Source organism: Glossina fuscipes, unplaced genomic scaffold, assembly GCF_014805625.2.
Source record: "Glossina fuscipes isolate IAEA_lab_2018 unplaced genomic scaffold, Yale_Gfus_2 61514, whole genome shotgun sequence".
Lineage (NCBI taxonomy): Eukaryota > Metazoa > Arthropoda > Insecta > Diptera > Glossinidae > Glossina > Glossina fuscipes.
In genome coordinates this window covers 1,546,348-1,567,304 of record NW_024003726.1, presented here as the reverse complement: position 1 = coordinate 1,567,304, position 20,957 = coordinate 1,546,348, and the positions used below count along the sequence as shown (strand labels likewise).

Here is a 20,957-nt window from a genome sequence, read left to right as displayed (position 1 = left end):
TGCTCCAACATCTACGGTACTTTCCTTATTAGGTTTGACCATTTCCTATCCCCGAAATTTAAATTAACTATGAAAGCATCGTTTTGTGACAGTGTTGCTAGAGGCGAAACTTAAAGCGAAACACTACATAAAACCTAAAAAATCTATGATAACTTTACTTGAACGTAGACCAAAGAGATATGTTTTATATATTGGTTTTAAAAGCTCAAAGTCCTGCTATTATTCCGATATACTGTGTAAGTTCATTAGCTTAAATACAACTCCTAAAGGGTATTAATAATTTCAGGACTTTTTTAAAAGTTCTTCTTTTTGTAATACGTATCTTCACAAACCCATATTCTTAGTTTGTTATAAGCCCTAAAGCAGACAAAGATTACACCTAAGATGCTTTATATGATTAATTCATGATGCAACTTGACTTGGAATGTTCGCGGGATCGCTAAAACGGTTGTGCGTTCTGTCAAGTGGTTGCCAAGTGAATGTTGTCAATAACTTTTTCAAAAAACACAAACCAAGAGATGATGTTATATTTACGGTTACGTTCTTAAACAATACTAAGCTTATGCATTTACTTTAAGGATTGAAAAGAAAAATCGCTTTGTAATAGAAAATCTATACGTTTATACCAATATCGTTTTTGTCCTTCTTATTATGTTTACAGATGTGAAATGATTTTAAGTTCAGCGCGATTAAGCAGTAACATACCAATATCAACGCGGAATTCTTGCAAAACCCTTAAATGTCCGCAATGCAACTGGCATTACAAGTACCAGGAAACCCTTGAGATCCATATGCGCGAAAAACACCCAGATGGAGAATCAGCTTGTGGATATTGTTTAGCAGGTAAATCGGCACATCGTTATGCTTTTAATGCTAAGTATCAGTAGTTAGCCTCGCTGCTCTAACCCTTTTTTTTCAAAATAGTTGTGCGAATTTAAATTCTAATTGTATACGTGGAAAGATGTATGTGTCGAAGCGTAACTACACTTAAGTTAACTTTTCTTGTTTAAAAATTTAAAGCGTACATTTGTAAATATCGAAAATGTTATAAACGCTGTAAAGCACTGTTTTCGAACTAACAACGCCGTGAAGAAATAATTAAGAGCAATCCTAAATCCTATTCTTCTTTCCCTCTTTGTTTTTCTTGAATTTCCTAGAGTTCATACATTATTTGTACTATGTTTTTATGTCTAGAAAATTGTAGTCAGGTTTGAAATGCAAAAGCAAGCTAAGCACTCTTTCCATATTATAACAAAACAATACTCTAGATAGAAATCATCAACATTACATAAACCTGAAATGGGCTGGAAGGTCTCATCAATTCAACCCTTCTTGCTGTCATCCATATTTAATATCAAATATGCTTTTTGTATTGCACACACATAATTAACATATTTCATTAAATTTCCTGATTTTTGCAGCTAAAAAATTTGTAACCAAGAATTATTACGGGTTGTGCAATTCAATTTCCATTATATCTTTAGCGCAAGTAAATTAACTCCATAGACGCATGTTTGCATCTAATTGTGTTCTTCACCTTTAAAGTCACACAAAGTTACAAGAAAGTTACAAGAGAGATTTAAGAGATAGACTAACTTTCCTTTCTATCGAAATACTTGTAAAATTGAACGTAACTAACGATGAAAATTTTTTAACTCGAATTTACATATGACTTACAAAAAAAAAAAAAATACTAGGTAATAATAGAAATATTAATTTAACAAATCTAAACATAATTTTTATACCCATCTCTCTAAGGTTGGGGTTTATTTAAATTCTATTTGCAGTACTCAGAAGCAAGCTTCAGAGTCCGCACAAAGTATATATATTCTTCATTAATACCAAATTTTGAATCTACGTAAGTATGGCCGTCTATCCAATGCAATTCTTTCTGTATGTTTAACATATGCGGTAAACTTCTTCCCAATGCCAATAGCCTCGCAAAATTTGGCCATTGGTGACCATTGGTGCGCAAATTGGTATTGAAGATCTATCAAAGATACCGGATCTTTTATTCATTATATAATATCACATATTACAACAGATACAGCGATGCAAACTTGCTAATTTCCATTATGTCTATAAAAACGAACGGCCACGCACGTTACATGTTGTTGCAAAAACACAATTTTTGATGATTTGAGTTTTCCTGAAAATTATTCGATTTTTGAAGAAACTGCATGTTACCTTCATCGAGCAGCCGGCGACTGGCGAAAAGATTAATAGTAATGGGCAGAAATTTAACAGAAAAACGTATTGAAAGATTAAAGGGCAAAAAATGTTGTGATGAATTTAGGTAATGGTAGCTTCTTTGTAAAAAGACATATAGGCAGAATATTTGCAGAAGGCAGGGTCAGTCGTAAAACAGTCGAAAAGTGAAATTGAGGCAAGAGAGTTAAATTCCAATATTCCAACGAACAAGAGCAGAACGATAACTAAAGCGTTATAAGTATAAGCTTCTGTAAATAATTTTTTAAATAAAGCTTAATCTATCCTAAAAATCACATTTCAGCGGTACGAAATTAATTTTAAAAGGAGTTGAATAAAAACCTAACATTCACAAACGATGGATTTGCTTTACATTATTATGGATTACCAAAATTTAATTTTTCTTCTTCTTGTTTAGCAAAAACCGACGGATATAAAAAATTCGACCACGACTAAATATAATTTCCTTATATTTTGTTAGATTTGTGCAAACCCCACCAGAAAGCAAGAAACCAAACTTAGATAAATATTTTTGTCACTTTATTAATTAGAGTAGCTTTTGTAATCGTTAAATTTCCTTCTCGGCCAATGATCGCAATAAACATATTTCCTGAGCAAACAATTTATATTAAATTTTGTGTAAAAAATGAAATTGCCGACTAAAATAATTCATCTTCGCCGTCGTCTCTTCTTCATCTAATTTTTAAATTAAAGCGGTCTAAAATTCTTCCGCATGCACCGTAGTCACTTGATTAGTGAATAGTTCTGAGTTAGCAGAATCTATTACAGTGAGACCGCTGGCTATTTTTTAGTCTGCAAGGCAAACGACTTTCTAATTTATAACGCCGAAAACTACTTTTAGATATTAACGGCGATTGTCAACTTAACGAAAGCAGTTCACATTACCATTTAAAGCTCCTGTATTTTTGAAATAAAATTGCCGCCCGTTTGTTATATGCAAACTAAACTTTTATGCAATGTTTTCCATTCCATTCCAAAAATAAAGAATAAGAAATCCGAAGTGTTGTTACCAATGCACAAAAAATGACGACTGCGGCTTTTGGAGCTTTGTTATCGACTATAGGTGATTTACATTCGAAAAGCTATATAAAACCCATTACGAAAAAGCTGAAAGACTTTTTATGTTTGAAAAAAAAAATGTTGTTTCATTTAGGTATCCCATATATTTATCGTTAGACCACCAAAAGCATACCATTTCCAAAGCCAAGCTATAAATACAGATTAAACATAGTTTTTACCATTACCTTTTATTAATTTTCTATCTTGATAAAATCCGCACAATTTTAACTTAATTTTTAGTAGCTTTCTAAAATTTAATTATTTGTCGATTTAAATGAAATGCACAAAGATTTGCTAAAGGGGTAGACATTAATCTACTGCTCCCTTTACATATCAAAATGTTCGGACAAATATGGTGTCGAAGAATGTAAAAGACCGTCTTTATAAATACCACTTTGTGTATCTACGATTCATAAATAAATTTAGCTACGCTAACTTATATTGTAATTCAAAGATAAGGCTTTGAAGAAAGAATATTCTCCTCTAATAAATAAGTGTATGGATACGGATATACGAATAAAAACATATTACTATTTTATGTTTTCCTCATAGAAAAAGAGAAAGAAAAACCATGCTCGATTAGAATACTAACAAATCCTCGTCAGGTAGCAAAAGTTGACAGAATTAGTCGAAGAAATCTATGTATATCGTACTATGCATGGATAAGTTTAATAACCAATGCGTTACAAATGACATTTACAGATATATAATTTTAAACGCATTCGATATAGAAAAGAAACCATGTACATAATTAAATTATTTACATAATAATAAGTTTACTACTTCCACGATTTGCTTACGTTTAATAGACATTGGCAAAAAATATATATGCTTTATGAGATCTCTGAAGCTCCCTTTCGGGCATTAAACGGTTTTGGCAAAACAATGCAATTTTGGTGCACTATAACATTGGCTAGTACGACCGATTTTTTTTTATTTTGTGCAGGTATCATTCGATCGACCATAGATTATGCGTGGAAATTTTGACAGCTTCATCTGATGTAGTTTGTGACAAATGGGCTTGCTTTTAAACGCAGAGTAGTTCTATGTTTACGGTACTGCGAGCAATTTAGCTCATTCCTGGTAGACAAGTGGAATTTTGAGGTATTAAACAAATATTGTAAGATTGATATTGAGATTAATATTACTGGATAGTCCTGCGATAATCTGCAAATTATATTTTAATCGCATAACTTTTAAAAAATAATAAAATAAGTACAATTTTCAAAAAACTAAAAGTTAAGTTCGAGCTGAACGTACTAAATACATCACTCAAAAAGCCAACGTAAGTAAATAAGAATTACGGAGATGTAGCTGCCAATCATTTTAAGGAAATTGAAAACATCTAATTAAACATTCAACTGGGTTGTAGGATCCAGCCTGATTCTCGCTCACGGTTGTCGCAAACTTCCGTGGCGACCTCTTTATATTCGAAAAAAAAGTCAAACCTGTCAGCCTTAGAACTTTTGTACGAAAAATTTTGTGTAAAATATAACTTATTCCTCAGATTTTGTTAACTTATTCATAAGTGATTTTTTCATATATGCGTGCTTAGTGTTGCAGGTTCTTCAAGAAACCCGGTTATAAAAATTAGAAATTAAAATTGCTCTGGGGACATTCAATCTCTCACCGTTATCTCTCCTGCGAGAACGGATTTACAGCTCATAATTTCCTACCGCAATGTTACGGCAGTTAGATCTGTGTGCTGCCAGCGCTCGTTATGATCTTTAATTGTTCAATTTCTGGCGGAGATGACATGAAAAGAGAAATTTCCTTACTTTATCTGTGAAGTTAATGGCTCAAACATTACCTCCGAACTCAAATCATGCACTCACCGTAATTTGTTTTAAAAGTAGTATTTATTGAAAATAACTGATAAAGTTGCTGGATATCTCGAAGCCAGTAAGCTTAGCAATAGTAAGATCAAAATATATTGCAGTTAATTCAATTGATGACATTCGTAATACCGATTGGATACAAATTTTCTGTTGATATTGTTACCAGACAAAGAAAAACGTTTGTCCGATATGCTTGGAAAAGCTCAGCGTAGTGCTAACACCATTAAATAAAACCACTGTTCATCATCGGTTAAATGAAAACTTGGTGCACTTTTCTGCTGGTCGCTAAAGACAATGAATGTTCTTAATGGTTCCAATAGCTTAACGACAAGAATGCTGATTTCTCGAAAAGGATTGACCTAATAACTCATTGTCTGTAAATTGAGAACACCGGATATTATTTTAATATTTTTTCTTATGAATTATTTTTCCATAATTTGTAAGTTAGAAATATAATACGGTACGCTTGACTTTCCAATCTTTCTGAATTCTTTTACAGTAATAATAGTATATGCAAACACTAATTTATTTTCGTAAACGTCTTCGAAAAATCTCTTGGTTGATTACGGTATTTTAAGCTGCAGGCTTATCTTCTGATTGCATTGCAATTTCCACCCTCGTAAACGCATACAAGAAAGGAACGTCTATGTCTTCATATGCTTTGTAATTTAATATCAATATAAGGTAGATTGTCAGAAAATAGTTTTGCGATTATGAAGGAGGATTATGAAGCACGATGCACTTAGCGATGGTTTGAACTACAGATGCATTCTGAGATGATGTTCACTTAAATGAGAGATATAACAAGAAATACTATACATATTCTATTATAATTAACCAAACACTTTAGATTGTAGACGCCCACCGAAAGTTGATTTTAGAGGATCATATAAAAGTAAACCTTCAATATCTTAAAAGTTCAAATAAAATTACGGATCAGCTTAAAGTGTAAAGTGGTGCATTCTCTAAATTTTTGCTATCTCGGGCTGCTTTAAATTTATAACACACTAAGAAGCGAGAGAAGAAGACAGTTGAGTAATTCCTAATGAGCTTTACCTGGTATGAGGAGCCATAGACTCATAATAAACCTTGTAGTATGCACGCAGTAGGTGATTGCCGTAACTTTTTGTCTGTTCTCTATTTTCATTGCATAATATTAGAAGTGGAACGACCAATGAACTCAAACAAAAGTGGTCTTGTTATACTTATAGTCTTTGTTTGCATTCTTTTGCTTATGCTTAAAAAGTAAAAAAATCTGGAAGGAATGCTAGTCTTATGAGATCGGCAATAAAGATAGGCAAGATCATGGAGGAGAGGAAAGTGGAAAGAAATCAGTCAATAAATGCTATTAAATGCATGTATATCGTAATACGTTTTAGCGAAAGAATAAGTTTTTATGTAGTTATTTAAATAAAGCATGTTTCAAATATTTGGGAGAGCAAATGAAGAAAACAATGATATTTTCTCTCTTTGCCTCCCCAAAGCGAAGGTTGTAAATCTATCTGTACAAAATCTTTCGTTTATAAGTGCCCACCCTCTTGATCGGACGACTACTATTTTCTAAGCGGAGTACATAATATTAATACTGCGCTTGTTTAAATCAAGGGCTTTGAATGTCCGTTTATTGTCCATTTAGTTCGATACTAGAAAACGCTTCTGCTGATTTCGAAATCCTTTGACGACTCCTTAAATGCTTTTAAGAAAAAGTTGGCTTCACGCCTGAAGTGGTCTAATAGAGACACTCGACGATTACTATTGGTAATGACAGAGCAAAATGATCCTTTGAATGGTCTTTATTTCTTTCTATGCACATGATGTATACTAATGTAGCTATGTATATTGGCCTGTGGGTTTATAGTTTCTAATTAATACAACAGAAAAAGAAAAATTGCAACAACGTAATAAATTGCTATTAAATAAACATGATTTATACATATTATAAGGTAATTTCTGTTTTTAAAGGTCAATGCAATTATGGTATAGAGAAATTAAATGAAAAATTAAAATCTGACTTAAATCGACTGAATTGAGCTGTACGTAGATTTAATTCAGTCTTCTCGTGGAAGATACTTTCGAAGGTACTGCCATGAGCTACTGCTGCTGACATAGAATATAAAGTTTTCTTAATGAAGAAAAAAAAGTCTTTCGAAAAAAACACAGTGAAATTACTCGATGAATAAATTCCTAAGCATGGCAATATGAACATCAAATGCAGTAGCTTCACTATTAACGGTAATAAGACAAGAGCCTATTTGCAATAGCCGATCTTACATAGATTTGACATTACAATTAACACGATGATAGCGCCGATAATCGTTCAACGCAGCAATAAGGAATACGTTGAAAGGCTGATTGATGCCAATGATAATACTTATCTCTAGAGATATTATAGATATCTGATGCTAGTGCCAAATAAAAGATAGTTTCAATATGTGCACAAATTGAAAATCGCTTATAACGGTTTTGGTGAGATAGGAAAGGATGACAGTAGCAGAGCTACAGGAAGATGCACGACGGGAGGAGGAACTTAAAGGCCAGGCATACCACACAATAACGACTAGCACACCGTAACGGACGAAGAGTTGACGTATAATCTATATATTTACTTTTGTTTCTGCTGAGCTAGGCCAAGGCAAACATCGAACTCTACCCTCTGACATGACAGTCTTAAAATTGCAGACCATGCTACTACTGGGAGGAGAAGCACAGATAATCCGATGACTTAGGAAAGTGGGTAGGCAAGAATAAAAGGTTGACAGATGATATAAAAACCTAATTAGCAAATTTAATGTATTAAGAAAGTAGAGTGTTCAAGCACAGACAGTACAAAACCGTGTAGCAACGATTCATGATTACTTCATGAAGAAGATGAAAACTAAGTAGTTGAACTTAAAGATAAAAGTCAAGATAGATATACATAAATATGGGTTTTGATTATATACAAAAAATAACATCAATTATGTCTGTGGACTAAATTAAATTCAAATTTTTCACTTGAAAAGAAGATTAGAGTACTATCAAATCAGAGTTGAGAAATTAGTAACTTGTCTTTCTAAACTATTAACTTTTACTTACGTTATTGAACAATTATACAAAATGTTTAACAATTACTGGCGTCCGAGAAAGCTATACTCTACGTCAAACGAAAGTTGGGGAAACGTAAAAAAATGAAACTATCGACTAAACAAAACATTTACTTCATTCTTATGAAATTGCTGGTATTCTTGTATTGGTGTCAGCCAGCTTAAACGATACGATGTCGCCATCTAATATAAAATTTGATTTGCTACTTCCTTATCAGGGATTATTTTTCTCCTATAAAAGCTGGTTTAAGTCGATCGACGATATCCCTTAACACGTCTTCTCAATAATCTCAACTAAAAAATACTTTTGTAATTTGTTAAAAATCTTAACAAAAAGACAAGGAAAAAACTTCGGAGCATCTCTGACCGTGGCGCTGTTCTAACTGTGCTATGCTTATTTGAATTTATCTTTATTTTAAACTTTGTATTCATAAACTTAACTTATATTTAGTTTTGTGTTCAATAAACTATTGTTCCGTTTGATGCCATGTCTAATTCTCAATATAACTTTTCTAGCCGAAACTTTTTCAATCCTTTCCCAGCCTTCATGGATGATGCTTTCGAGGAAATAGAAGTAAATGTAAATAAGACCGCGGATAATGTTAAGAAAAACTCTAAAGTACATATTTCGCCAATCCGCAAAACAGCACCCTTGTCGATTTATTGCTGCAGTTTAAGACTATGCTAAACTACAATGTGAAAAAGATTCTCTGCAAGTTAAAAAATGTACTAAAATGTTATATTTTATATAATATATATCTACACTGTACGATGTGAACTTTAAATATTGCTCTGTCAAGCTAACTGTTTAAAAGCGCCAACACAAAATATTGTTTAGGACCAGTGTAAAATGGAAGTATCAAAAGAAAATTAAGAACTGAATTATTCAATATCATAATTGTCACATGTATGGACATGGCGCAAAGGATTGCTTTGCCAGAATAAAGATCGGAAAATGTACTGAAAAGCTTAACGCTGTACAATACATAAATAATTTTCGATTCGAATGCGAACTATAATAAATCCTATGCTTTGGAAAACAAAAAGTGACTATAATAAATATGTATTTGGTCAATAATGTTAATTGTATTTGCTTAACTACAGACACTTTTGAAAGAGAAATAACCGAATGGTACTTACATCCACATGAACTTCATGTTCGACGCTTATTCGATATGCAACCATTACACGAAAGGATGAAAGTTTAGTTATTAAATCAATAAAAGCTCATTTAACAACACAAATTCTGTCCCTTTCTTACTTACGCAACGGTTCGGATAAAATCGAAAATCAAATGCAAATAGATCTAGGAGTCTGTGTAATTCAACTTTACATGTTGGACGCTGGTACTTTTTCTATCGCCTCTTTTTTAATAATACCTTGTTAAGTCAACTGATGGTCCAGAAATTCAATCCTGGTTTTGAGAAACTCACATATGGTGAGATTTAATGTTAAACTAGTTTACTTAGTTTTGAGAACTAATTCCAATTTAATTAACATTTCATCGATCGTACTGCTAACTACAAAAAAGTGATTTGTATTGTGTAATATTTTTCACCTAGTTTCTTGAATCTTAGCCGCTAAGCGTTGAAATGCAATTGCTGCGTTTTTAATCCCAAACGTCATTCGATTAAATTCGTATAACCCGTCGTTAGTAATAAAAGTTGTATAATTTCGACCTTCGGACGCCATCTTAACTTGATATAATAAATAAAATATGTGCAACTCATTACTTGTTGTAAACGTTCTTCAATATTTGGAATGGGGAAGTTTTCTATTAAATTATTTAATTTCCGATAATCAAGGCAAATTCGATCGGAACCATTTTTCTTCTATTGTAACGCGATAAGGTTCGCATATTCCGACCCTAACGGAAAAATAATTTTCTTATCGAGAAACTCCCTTATCATATCCGACATTATTTTCCTCTTAGGTTTGCAATGCTCGTTTTTCGTTCATTTGGTTGCGTATTTACATTATTCCTCTTCATTTTATTGCTCGTAAGTATATTCGTATTTGCTTGTACGTTGTTATTGTGTGCAGTTCTCGTTTGCTGAGATCATTGGTTATCTCTTTCATATCTCTCATATTCGTTTACAATTTCACTCCTAGCCAGTGTTAACACCTTGTACTGATCTTGCGTTTTCTATTCATAATTATTAAAGCTTTCGCGTCTATATATGAGAATGAAGACTCATGTGAACCAAATCGTTTACCTAAACCTGACATTCTAAAGCAGTAATATTTTATACACGCATAGTGCTTACGTATGCTGCCAGACATTTTGAAATGGATATCGGCTTCGTCTTTTACCGTTGGAAATTTTTTCATTAACTCAGTTGTGAAGCTCTTCCTATTTGATATGGATGTGGGTGAAGCATCTAACCGAAAATGTATTGCTTCATCAATACGATTATACACCTCAAGCATGGAGCACCTATCGTCCCAATCATAAGCTCTCCCGCAGTTGGTTTGGTTAGATTCAGGAATTGCTTCGGCAATTTTTTTACACTAAATCCACTCTGTCGATCTGTTGCGGTAGGGACGCAGTTCGAATTGCGTCTGGTTTCTTCTGCATTTCGTACGAGCAATGTTTCTGTTGTCTCTGCCGTCTCACAAAATCTGCCATCATTTGACACACTACATTTATGTGCTGGGTCCTATTTTAGTAACTGCCAATTTCAACGAATGCCCTTGTTTTCCCAACCAATTCGCCCTACTTGTGCTCTCAGACCCTATTGGTAGGTAGAGTTTTCAGTTAAATGAGTTTGCTTGCCTTCGATTAACCCACTTAGCTTTCTCACAACCTTACGCGCTCCCTTTCTAATTTTTTTGCTTCTCCTAACCTGTTTTATGGCAAAATTTCCGCCGGCTATCCCAATTGGCTTTTTATCACAATTTACTAAGTGGTTTGCGCATGACAAGTATTTGGTTAACCCGGTCAACGATGTTGTCTATTCACAGCCCATCAGCTTACAATTCTATACTTGTTTACTATTGAACAGCAACAGTGAATTCGCACCAATTCGCTAAACTAATAAAGGGACCTATCAAAATAAACACCTAGCTCTAAAAATAAAAGTTCAGATAATTTCTTACCGCTTCGTAGTCCGGTACCAAATTGAAGAGAGAATCAAATAAACCTTCATTGCACAAACTGTGGCTTTTATATCAGCAACGCTAGCACTGTTCACCACATAAAACATTAGTTTACGGGAACAACCGAGGAATGTAGAATAAACTTAGGCACGTAACCCAAAATGGGTATTTTAATTAAGTTGTTTTAGTAGAAGGAATTCATGCCTATGTAAACGAATGGGGAAAAGTGAGATATTAATATTATAAAATAAAAAATTATGATAATTCTAATATCAATAATGATAATAAGATTAATAATAATGGAGTTTATTACAAATGATATTACTTTTTTGATTATCATTATTTGGTATATAAACATAATAGTAATACCAACAGTAATAAAAGCATTATTAAAATACGATAAGAATAGTTTGGAAATGTCAGAATAATAACAATGAAAATACCATAGTAATATGTAGACCACTGATATTAACAAAACAATGTTTGAGACAAATTGTAATGCAAATATCATTTTATGTATAGATAGGTGATTACATATTTCTCTAAGTAAATTAGGTAAGAGGAAAAAATTTGTCTTTCTTAGCATCATTCCTTTCGGGATATATAAGTGCGCTGATATTTGATACTTTGCAGAGTGTCCTAATTTTTGGAATCTTGCATCAGCTGAAGAAATCATTGGTCATGTATATGCCCGAACAAATACAGAAGTGATAATAAATGATAGTTAATTCTCCCTATGAGCTACCATAAAATCAAAAAAAAAAAAAATTATTGTTGACAGTAAAACAAAGCATGATTGACTTAGTTTCGTCACAACCCTCGATTTATTTTAACTACTCTTTTGTTCTTTTGTGTTGTTTCGGTAAACTGCACTATGATTCGTTTCTTTATTCTTTCTTTTATATTTCCTTCTAAAATTTTACACGAAAATAATTTCTTGTATAAACTTTTTCATGCAATTTTAAGAAAACTTAAGAAAGTGATTTCGATCACACTTCTGAACGAAAACCGACCGAGTGGTCAACAAAAAATTTAAAATATTCTTAAGTTTTTTAGTATATATTTATATATATACTAATTAATAACCTTGGAACTGTAGTCGGCATAGACCGTGCTGAAGGGTTACAGTAGCTGTCCTAAATCTTGAATCAGTTGCTACTCAGATAAAGCTAATTTCACAGCACAATATATGAGAAAGTTTTCGTCGGGAAATTGATTATTTGGGGTTGCCCGAGAGGTATTTCACGGAACTACATACTCTCTGATCTCACTTCTTCATTCCTATTTACAATTCGCTATTCAAGAGTGCGTATCTATTTTCTTAGTTCATGAAATTCTTGTTAATATCTAAGATCACACTAACCACTCAAAGTGTCTGATCATTATCCAATGTTATTCGATTTAAATTTAATATCTCCACTTCATCTTCAACCTATCACAATTATAATAAGGTTTCACCTATCATGATTGAATAAAATTTCCTTTGATTATAAACAGGTTTTTAAGATGGCATAACGTGAAGGAGGTTACAGTACATAAGAGCAATATTGATACCGATGTTCAAAGAACATAACACCACTCAATTAGCTGTTAATGTTACTAATGACCTTAAAGGGTGAAATCTCGTGCTGAAAAACGTTTAGTTATTAAATATTGATATTCAAATGTTGAATACTAGATACTGTGTCCTTTTCTCTAAATTTATACCAGTCCAATTTTTATACCTAAGCTTATTTCCTCTATATAATCCTTATATAAATTTCAATAACCAAATCTAATTGGGAAGGTTGCCAACGCGAAGGTACCCTAAAATTAATTTGATCACATACTGAACCTAATTAAATTTAGAAGTTAGTATCGAAGACAATGAGGTGGTTATCAAGAACAAGTCAGCAGCCTAAAACATTCTTATGGAATGAAGCAATTAAATTTGCGCATTCGTTATTAAAAAGGCCTTTTCGTGGTAAACTTTCTTTATCTACAAATAAAAACATTCTAGAAAGTCGTAAAGATTTCTTTTAATTTAAGCTCGCTTGCTAGAGAGCATATGATTCGTTCTGCGGTATTGAGCTCACTATCAATTGATGTTCCGAAGGATCAGTTCACAAGTGATGACGTCGTCAAATGTTGAGTGCGTGAAACGCGCCCCAGAAAATCGCTAGCGACGGGCTACTTCGAAAATTTCAAAACTTCAAAATATTTCCTATTTCAAAGGCAAGCAAACCACCAAAGGACATCAACAGCTATCAAAGTATTATATTCTTGGGATTTCTAAACAAGATTTTTCAAAGAATCATTTTTTGCGTTCAAAGAATCGTTTTTAACGTTTACGTTTATAAGTCTTTATAGCTGTTGACCTTCTCGCTCTTAGATTCTGCATTTATAAACTTCAGTTGATTTTACGATTATTGACGATGTCTTTGGCATCATAATGCTTTAGCACATAATAAATTAAGATTCTAATATATTCTAATATACTTCATTATAAAAAACAACCGGTGTGATTTTTCTTTAATATGTCTTATACATATCTTTGTTCAACATAATTTTCTCTTTGCGACCAATTACTCAACACCATCATACTGAATAGCAAATCTTTACAACTGCGCTGCACTAAACAGAAAAAAGAACTAAAATTTTTCTCTTCTTTCTTTAGGAGTATCCTTAATAAGGTAGGGCTACCCTCTCAAACCTTAACAGCCATTAAAGCCAAAATATAAATAAAAATTTAAAAAAAAAAGTATTATATGAAGTGATCAATTTGGTTCTAAAAATGACCAGAATACTTCACATCAATAAGTGCGCATATACCATCATGTTAAAAAAAATGTAAGGGTGACTAACCTACTGGCTTTGGTTTATAAAAGATAATATACTGCAATTAATATAGAAATTAGTTATGTAAATAATAATAAAATGTAGTATAACATAATATAGCATAATGTAATAATAAAAATAATAATAATAATAATAATAATAATGATTATCATCATCATTTCTTTTGCTATAGGGCAGCAACACCCCCGCTTAGCCCGCGGTGAGTCTTACTCCTGCGGTTACAAACCATATCGATGTGAAATATGCAACTATTCTACAACTACCAAAGGTAACCTTTCTATCCACATGCAATCAGACAAGCATTTGAACAACATGCAAGAGATTAATAGCTCACAGAATATGGTTGCAGCGGCCGTCGTAGCGGCGGGTGGGGTGGCAACTGTTGGTGGTAATTTGGAGGCAACATCTAAACTGAATTTGACAACGAGTACGAGTTCACATCAGCAGCACCAACAACCATCGATCAGCATCAATAACAGTAAATGCAGTAACACCGCAACTTTCACTGCCAGCAATACCATCAGTGGCAGCACCAATAACAACGCTCTTACCCCAGGGGGAAATCCATTGAACAGTAATGTTGGAAACGTGAACAGCAATTCTGGTGGCCTTCATAAGACTAAACCTTCCTTTCGATGTGATATTTGCAGTTATGAAACGTCGGTAGCACGCAATTTACGCATACACATGACAAGCGAGAAACATATGCATAATTTGACGGTTTTACAAAACAACATTAAACATATACATGCGTTCACCTTCTTGCAACAACAACAACAACAACAACAACAACAACAACAAAACAGTTGTTTTATACCAGAAGTAGCTTTGGCCGATTTGGCCTACAATCAAGCGCTAATGATACAATTTTTGCACCAAAATGCAGCTATAGCTGCTTCTCAATGTCAAAGTAGTTTGATGCCATCCCCCGCGTTACCAACTAGTTCGAAAGGCTTTCTCCAAATTGTAGGTAATAATCATAACGCAACCTTGAGCAAACCACAAGAGATCTCCCCAATTATAAACGAATTGCAACAGTCACCTTTCTCCACGAAACCACCATGTAGTGACTTGGGGAGCAGTGATGGTAGCATGACAATGGAATCACCACCTTATATTCCAGATCCCTGGCCTACAATGCTTTACAGCTGTCTAGTTTGCTCAAATTTTAACACTAACAACCTCGACGAATTAAATCAGCATTTGCTCGTCGACCGTTCTCGGCAGCCGGTTATCAGTGGGCTGACCCCGAATGTAATTACGAGTGCTACTGATCCTTACGCAACTTCATCCCTTACTGAGGTTCCGAATATCAATAGTAGCGGCGGTTCTCCAGCGATTACAACTGCTTCTGTCAATGTTTCTTCTGCCAGCACTGCTCTGTTTTCTGACATCATGGTGATACAGAATAACAACTACATCTGCCGCTTATGCAACTACAAAACTAATCTCAAAGCAAATTTTCAATTGCACAGCAAAACAGACAAACATCTTCAAAAGCTAAGTTTTATCAACCATGTGCGCGAGGGTGGAAAGCGCAACGAGCACAAGCTAAAATTTTATCAAAAACAACAACAACAAATTGGCAGCAATAGTGTGCAAATCAAGTGCAACTGCTGCGATTTTTATACAAACTCTATTCAGAAGTTGTCTTTGCACACGCAACACATGCGTCACGATGCAATGCTCTTGATATTTAAGCACCTGAATTCTTTAATTTATGAGCAACAAAAGCACCGGCAACAGCAGGAAAAGAAACAACAGGAGCAACGTATGTATAGCAAAAGCAACAGCAAAGAGAATGAATCATACAAATCCTCTTCGCCATCATTAAAATCGACATCGGCAATAACGACAACAGCGGCGGCAGGCAGTCTACCTGACGCTCCCGCTACGCAAAATATATTGTGTTGTCAAGTGTGCAATTTTAGCGCTTTATCTTTGCTGGAAATGTTGCAGCACGTAAAAAGTTTACGTCACCTACAAGTGGAACAGTTTGCTTGTTTGCAAAGGCGCAGCGAACAGCTTGAAAAGCTCAGTGTAGGCGAGATGTTCAAACTTAACGAAGAGTCCTCGCCATGCTTTGACCGAGCAATTTGCCAGCAGCAACAAGTACAATCGGAGCTCTTAGTTGCTGATGATAGTTTTGCCGACAATGACGAGGCAATTGAAGGTAAGTTCGGTAAAAAAAAATATACATTCCAGCAATGTATACATCTTGTGCATTGATGCGTTTCAACATATGATATGACGTCTAAAGATATTAATATGACCAGTGGAGATATTAACATATTTTTAAATTCATAATTAATAAATAAAATTAGAGTATTAATAGAAAAGAAAAAGTATATAAGTTGGATCGAAATTCCTAGAAATCTTCCATTTCGCAATATAAACCATCCTTTACGTAGGTTTGTTAAAAAAAATATTTTTTATTTTCTTAGTCAGTGTGACCGTACTTTATTAAGTTAAAAAAACAAGTAAAATTTAAAACGTATTCTAATTTACAAATGATATTATATTTCTTTTATTTCTGCGATGGCTTGATATTATTCTTGATAATTCATTGCACCTGCTGATCTGGCATTTTTTGGTGCATTACTCGGACTGCGAAGTTGAAGTTTTTGATGTAACTTCAAATTTTGTTTGCTCAGCTTGAACTGTTAGCTTATCAGAAGTTAACTTATTTAAACAAGCACATCTAGGCTGTTTGATTCAGCACAACCCGTCAACATGCATGATATACATTTAGGATATCTCAAGATGTATTAAATATTTTCTTATTTTAGTGTGCTAAGTAATTTTAAGAAATAAGCACCATATGCCGATGTTTTTTTTGATTTATTTACGAACGGCTTTGTAATAACTGAGACTGAGTTCAATGGTTTTTATTTATAAAACAATTGAAAACAAAACTAAAGGAGCAAAATTATTAATTTCTTTTAAACTATTCTCAGGCAATGAAAAAATTGGTAGTGCGCAGAATTCAAATTTTTTTCCGAGAAAGTTTCAACATGGGAACCACGAAATCGTGATTTCAACAGACGCATGCTAACCAGGAAGGAATATAGAACGGTTTAGAAAATCAAAGTGAAGACCAAGGAGAATGTTGATGCTTTTTATGTTTTCTGATGAGTGTTTCAAAGAATTTTATTATATTTCATTAGTCTAATATATCTATACTTTATCCGGTAAATTATATATATATATTTATCTATATTTGGCTTCGTAAATTATTGACACTGACAATAAAATATGTTAGAAAGTTACATCTGGGATTGCAAAAATTATATGTCATGATGTGATGAAGAAAGCCGGCACAAAAAGTAAAGACCAACCAAAATAAGCTTAAGAAAGTAAAGCTGTAATATAAAAAGGTGGTTGGGTTTCACAGTGTGGTGTATTCATTTTGTCTGTGTGTCTGTAGATCTAATGTCTATAGTAAACACATTCTCCTGGTCGCAAAAGGAAAGCTATCTAGAACTTCACAGAATAACTGGAAGTTCTAATGTACAAATTGATATCGAAATCGGGCCAAATCGGTCATAGGACGAAGACGTAGTACAGTACTATCCTGAGACGACCCTCTGTTCTCAAAAATAAAAAAATATAGCTTTCTTTTCAATACTTATAAATCACAACACATATAACAATAAAAATTTCCATTTGTTTCTATGGGTGGTCTTACAGTACCTGTACAAAAATGAAAAAAAAGCGGCCTCACCTACTGAATGTTATGAAATGTTAAAATTTCATTCTTTCGTCAAAACATTTGCATTACACCGCAAAAAGCTTCAGAGAAGGCATAAAGTATGCATGTTCTTAGTTAGCACCAAATCTGAATCGTTCTATTAATGTTTGTTAGTTCGTATGTCTATTTATCTGTTGATTGCTGTGGTAAACGTACTCATGATCGCAGAATTTAAGACACCTACTTCAAATTTGGTGCAGGTCGTTGTACGTAGGTTGATATTGAAAATGGGAGAAATCGTATAATATAGAAGCGAGTCCTTTTGCCAATTGAATATATTCCGGCTTTCTGAGTTTGTTTTTCCGCAAACTGCAACGGACACACGATATAAATTTCCACGTTGAGAAAAAATCAATCACGCTCGCACAACATTATAGAGTATGGAAATTTGGTTTTTCTTTTTTTTAAAGTATTTTGAGAAAAAATCAATCACGCTCGCACAACATTATAGAGTATGGAAATTTGGTTTTTCTTTTTTTTAAAGTATTTTTTAGCATAATCGTGATGAGTACAAGAGATTCGTTTACAGCCGAATATAATCTTTTTACTAGCTTTATTTTATATTAAGTCTTAATTTTTTTAATATTGCCAATAAATTTAATTTCGAAAAACAATTTGTCGCCTTCTTGCAGCGCTTATAATTTCGTGTTATTTAAACAATGCATAATATAACACAATAGTTTTTCTTAGATTGTCATGTCCAAACTTATACATCTTAAACGAATAAAATTGTCGTTAAACTTTATTACATTTGAATCACAATATCAATTGAGAAATTCAACCGGAGCGGCTAAAAGATTCCCTCACAATTCTCTACTGAAAAATATGCGATGTAAATTGTATAAATACGCTTTAGTTTTACAGAAGACAGTGATTGCCACCGCAAATTTTACGAAAGAAAATATAATGGCTTTACTATTTTTTGCACCTTATTTAGCTCTCAATTATATACTTAAGCGCTTTCCAATATTTTTCAATGATTGTGATTATTTATTTGATTGACCCGCAAGCCGGTTGGATTCGTTTAGATCTTTAATAGAAATTGTTATATGAATCAATTCCGTCTTCACAATTTCTTTATGGTTAAGGTGTTGAGCAAGCTCAAGTAGTTCAAGTTTATCTTCCTGTGCTACATATTTAGCAGGAATTCCAAGAAATTTAAGCGAACGGTCATTAAAACTGGCCGACGCTTTCATTAGTAATATTTTGATGATAGATATGAGTGGTTTTAATATTTTTTAACGTTATTCTGGAATTAGTGCATGATGTTTTGCAATACATTTGTAGTTTGGTTCATATCATGGTATGTATTTTATCTACTCTATTTACAGTAATGAGATTTATTTCTAATGTGCAATATTCCGTTTCTGCATTTTCAATGCATATATCATTTATGATCTGAGCAAAGCTACAAAAGCCAATTTTTTGGTAAGTTCTAATGAGATTTTAATAAAAGTAAGCTTTCAATAAAAGTAAGCTTTCAACAAAGGTAAGCTTTTAATAAAAGTAAGCTTTATTTTGACGGATGAAAATCTCTTCAATTTGTGTTCGACTCTTTGAAGGATATATCTTATTTTAATTGTCCAAACATTAATATCTTATTCTAAAAATTGTTCTCGGCAATTTCACCTTCCATTCTTCTTGTTTTTCCTTGCTTATATTACATACAATGTAAATGAAGAAGAGATTAGCCTTGTTTGAGTGTGTGCATAGTTTTGATTGCAAGATAAGGTTAAATAAAATAACCCTCTGTTGCTCTATTTAATTTAGTTTTTTTTTATAGTGTTCTATTATTTTATTTATATGTAGGTATATATATATATATATACATATGTATTAAATATATACTTCCTTGATTGGTTTGGCCGACGTATGTTAGTGTTGTTCTTTTTGCAATACTAGAGTTTGTAGAACTTACTGACATTTTCTTTTAAATTTGTCTACGGAGACAAGAGAAACCTTTTTTGGAGTATTTTGAGAAGAGAAGACGGAAAAGTGATCCTAGGTCGTTTGCGTGACCAAGGTCTGCAGGATAGTCATATAGTATTATTGCATTCTTACCGATTTTTCTCTTTTCGACATATCTAGTTACGCAACGTTAAATCATGATTCCGCGAATGTTGTTTGCTTGTTTAAAAGGAAGGAAAATCATCGCCATAAAGTTCCTAGGTTTTTCTGGCCGGAAACCTGAGTTAAGCGACTTCCCCTGCCATCCTTTGAGGTTAGCTTAACACTGCCGCAGAGAGCCAAACAAATGGTAAACGGACGGACCGACAACTGAGGAATTCCGAACATGCATCAGAATTTTCCGGGTCTCTCATTTTATTCCGACTCTTCAGAGATGCGTCTGGCTTAGCATTGAGTGATTCCTTACGCCATTTGTGATAGTCCGCCAGAGTATGACACATTTCTAATATGGAAATTTTTGAACGAGAGTGACCAAATTATCTGCTTGCTTAAAATAAAACCTCTTAAGAATAAGCACCACGAGCTTTCAAAATAACGGCGAAGCCTTATCGCCTTGATTGAAATAATATTGTAAAATATGTCGAATTGTTTCAGAATTTTTACACCCTTAAAAGCCGTGGACCGAATTAATGAAAGTTTTTAATTAACAACGCTTTTGCTGAACCTTAGAGTAGGGTTCGACAAAATTGACATTATTAGATATCTGACTTAGATAAGAAAGACACAACTTAATTTTTGAAAACGAATACTTTTTTTAATCGTTCTTGTGCACGTAATAAAAAGAGAACACAAGGTATACAACTGAAGTTAATAACTGATGAATCCGCCTCAGTGGCCGAGTAGGCAAAGACTCTCGGCTAACAACTGAATAGCAGTGCGCACATCTCAAGTGCGGTAGAGTTTCCAATAAAACCAATAGACTTAGATATGATAGTGCTTTAAGACTTTAGTCTTAGAATTTATTTTCTGGCTAAATTAATAATAATAATAACTGATAAGAAAGGAGAAGGTTGTGTATCGAAAGTACTTCAATTAATAAAACGTCAACGAGCCGGCACTCTTTGAAGTAGCGTTCCAACGTTTTTGATGGAT

The 20,957-nt window shown here is 33.3% G+C and overlaps 1 protein-coding gene across 1 annotated transcript in view; it reads left to right on the top strand.

Moving 5' to 3' along the window:
- LOC119643662 (zinc finger protein 2-like) overlaps positions 1 to 16,453 on the top strand; it is a 52,088-nt gene extending 35,635 nt beyond the window's left edge. The window contains exons 6-8 of the mRNA XM_038043058.1: positions 662 to 843; positions 14,319 to 16,319; positions 16,407 to 16,453. Coding sequence (XP_037898986.1) covers positions 662 to 843; positions 14,319 to 16,319; positions 16,407 to 16,453 — 2,230 coding nt within the window. The remainder of the gene's footprint in view (positions 1 to 661; positions 844 to 14,318; positions 16,320 to 16,406) is intronic.
- The last annotated feature ends 4,504 nt before the right edge of the window (positions 16,454 to 20,957 follow it).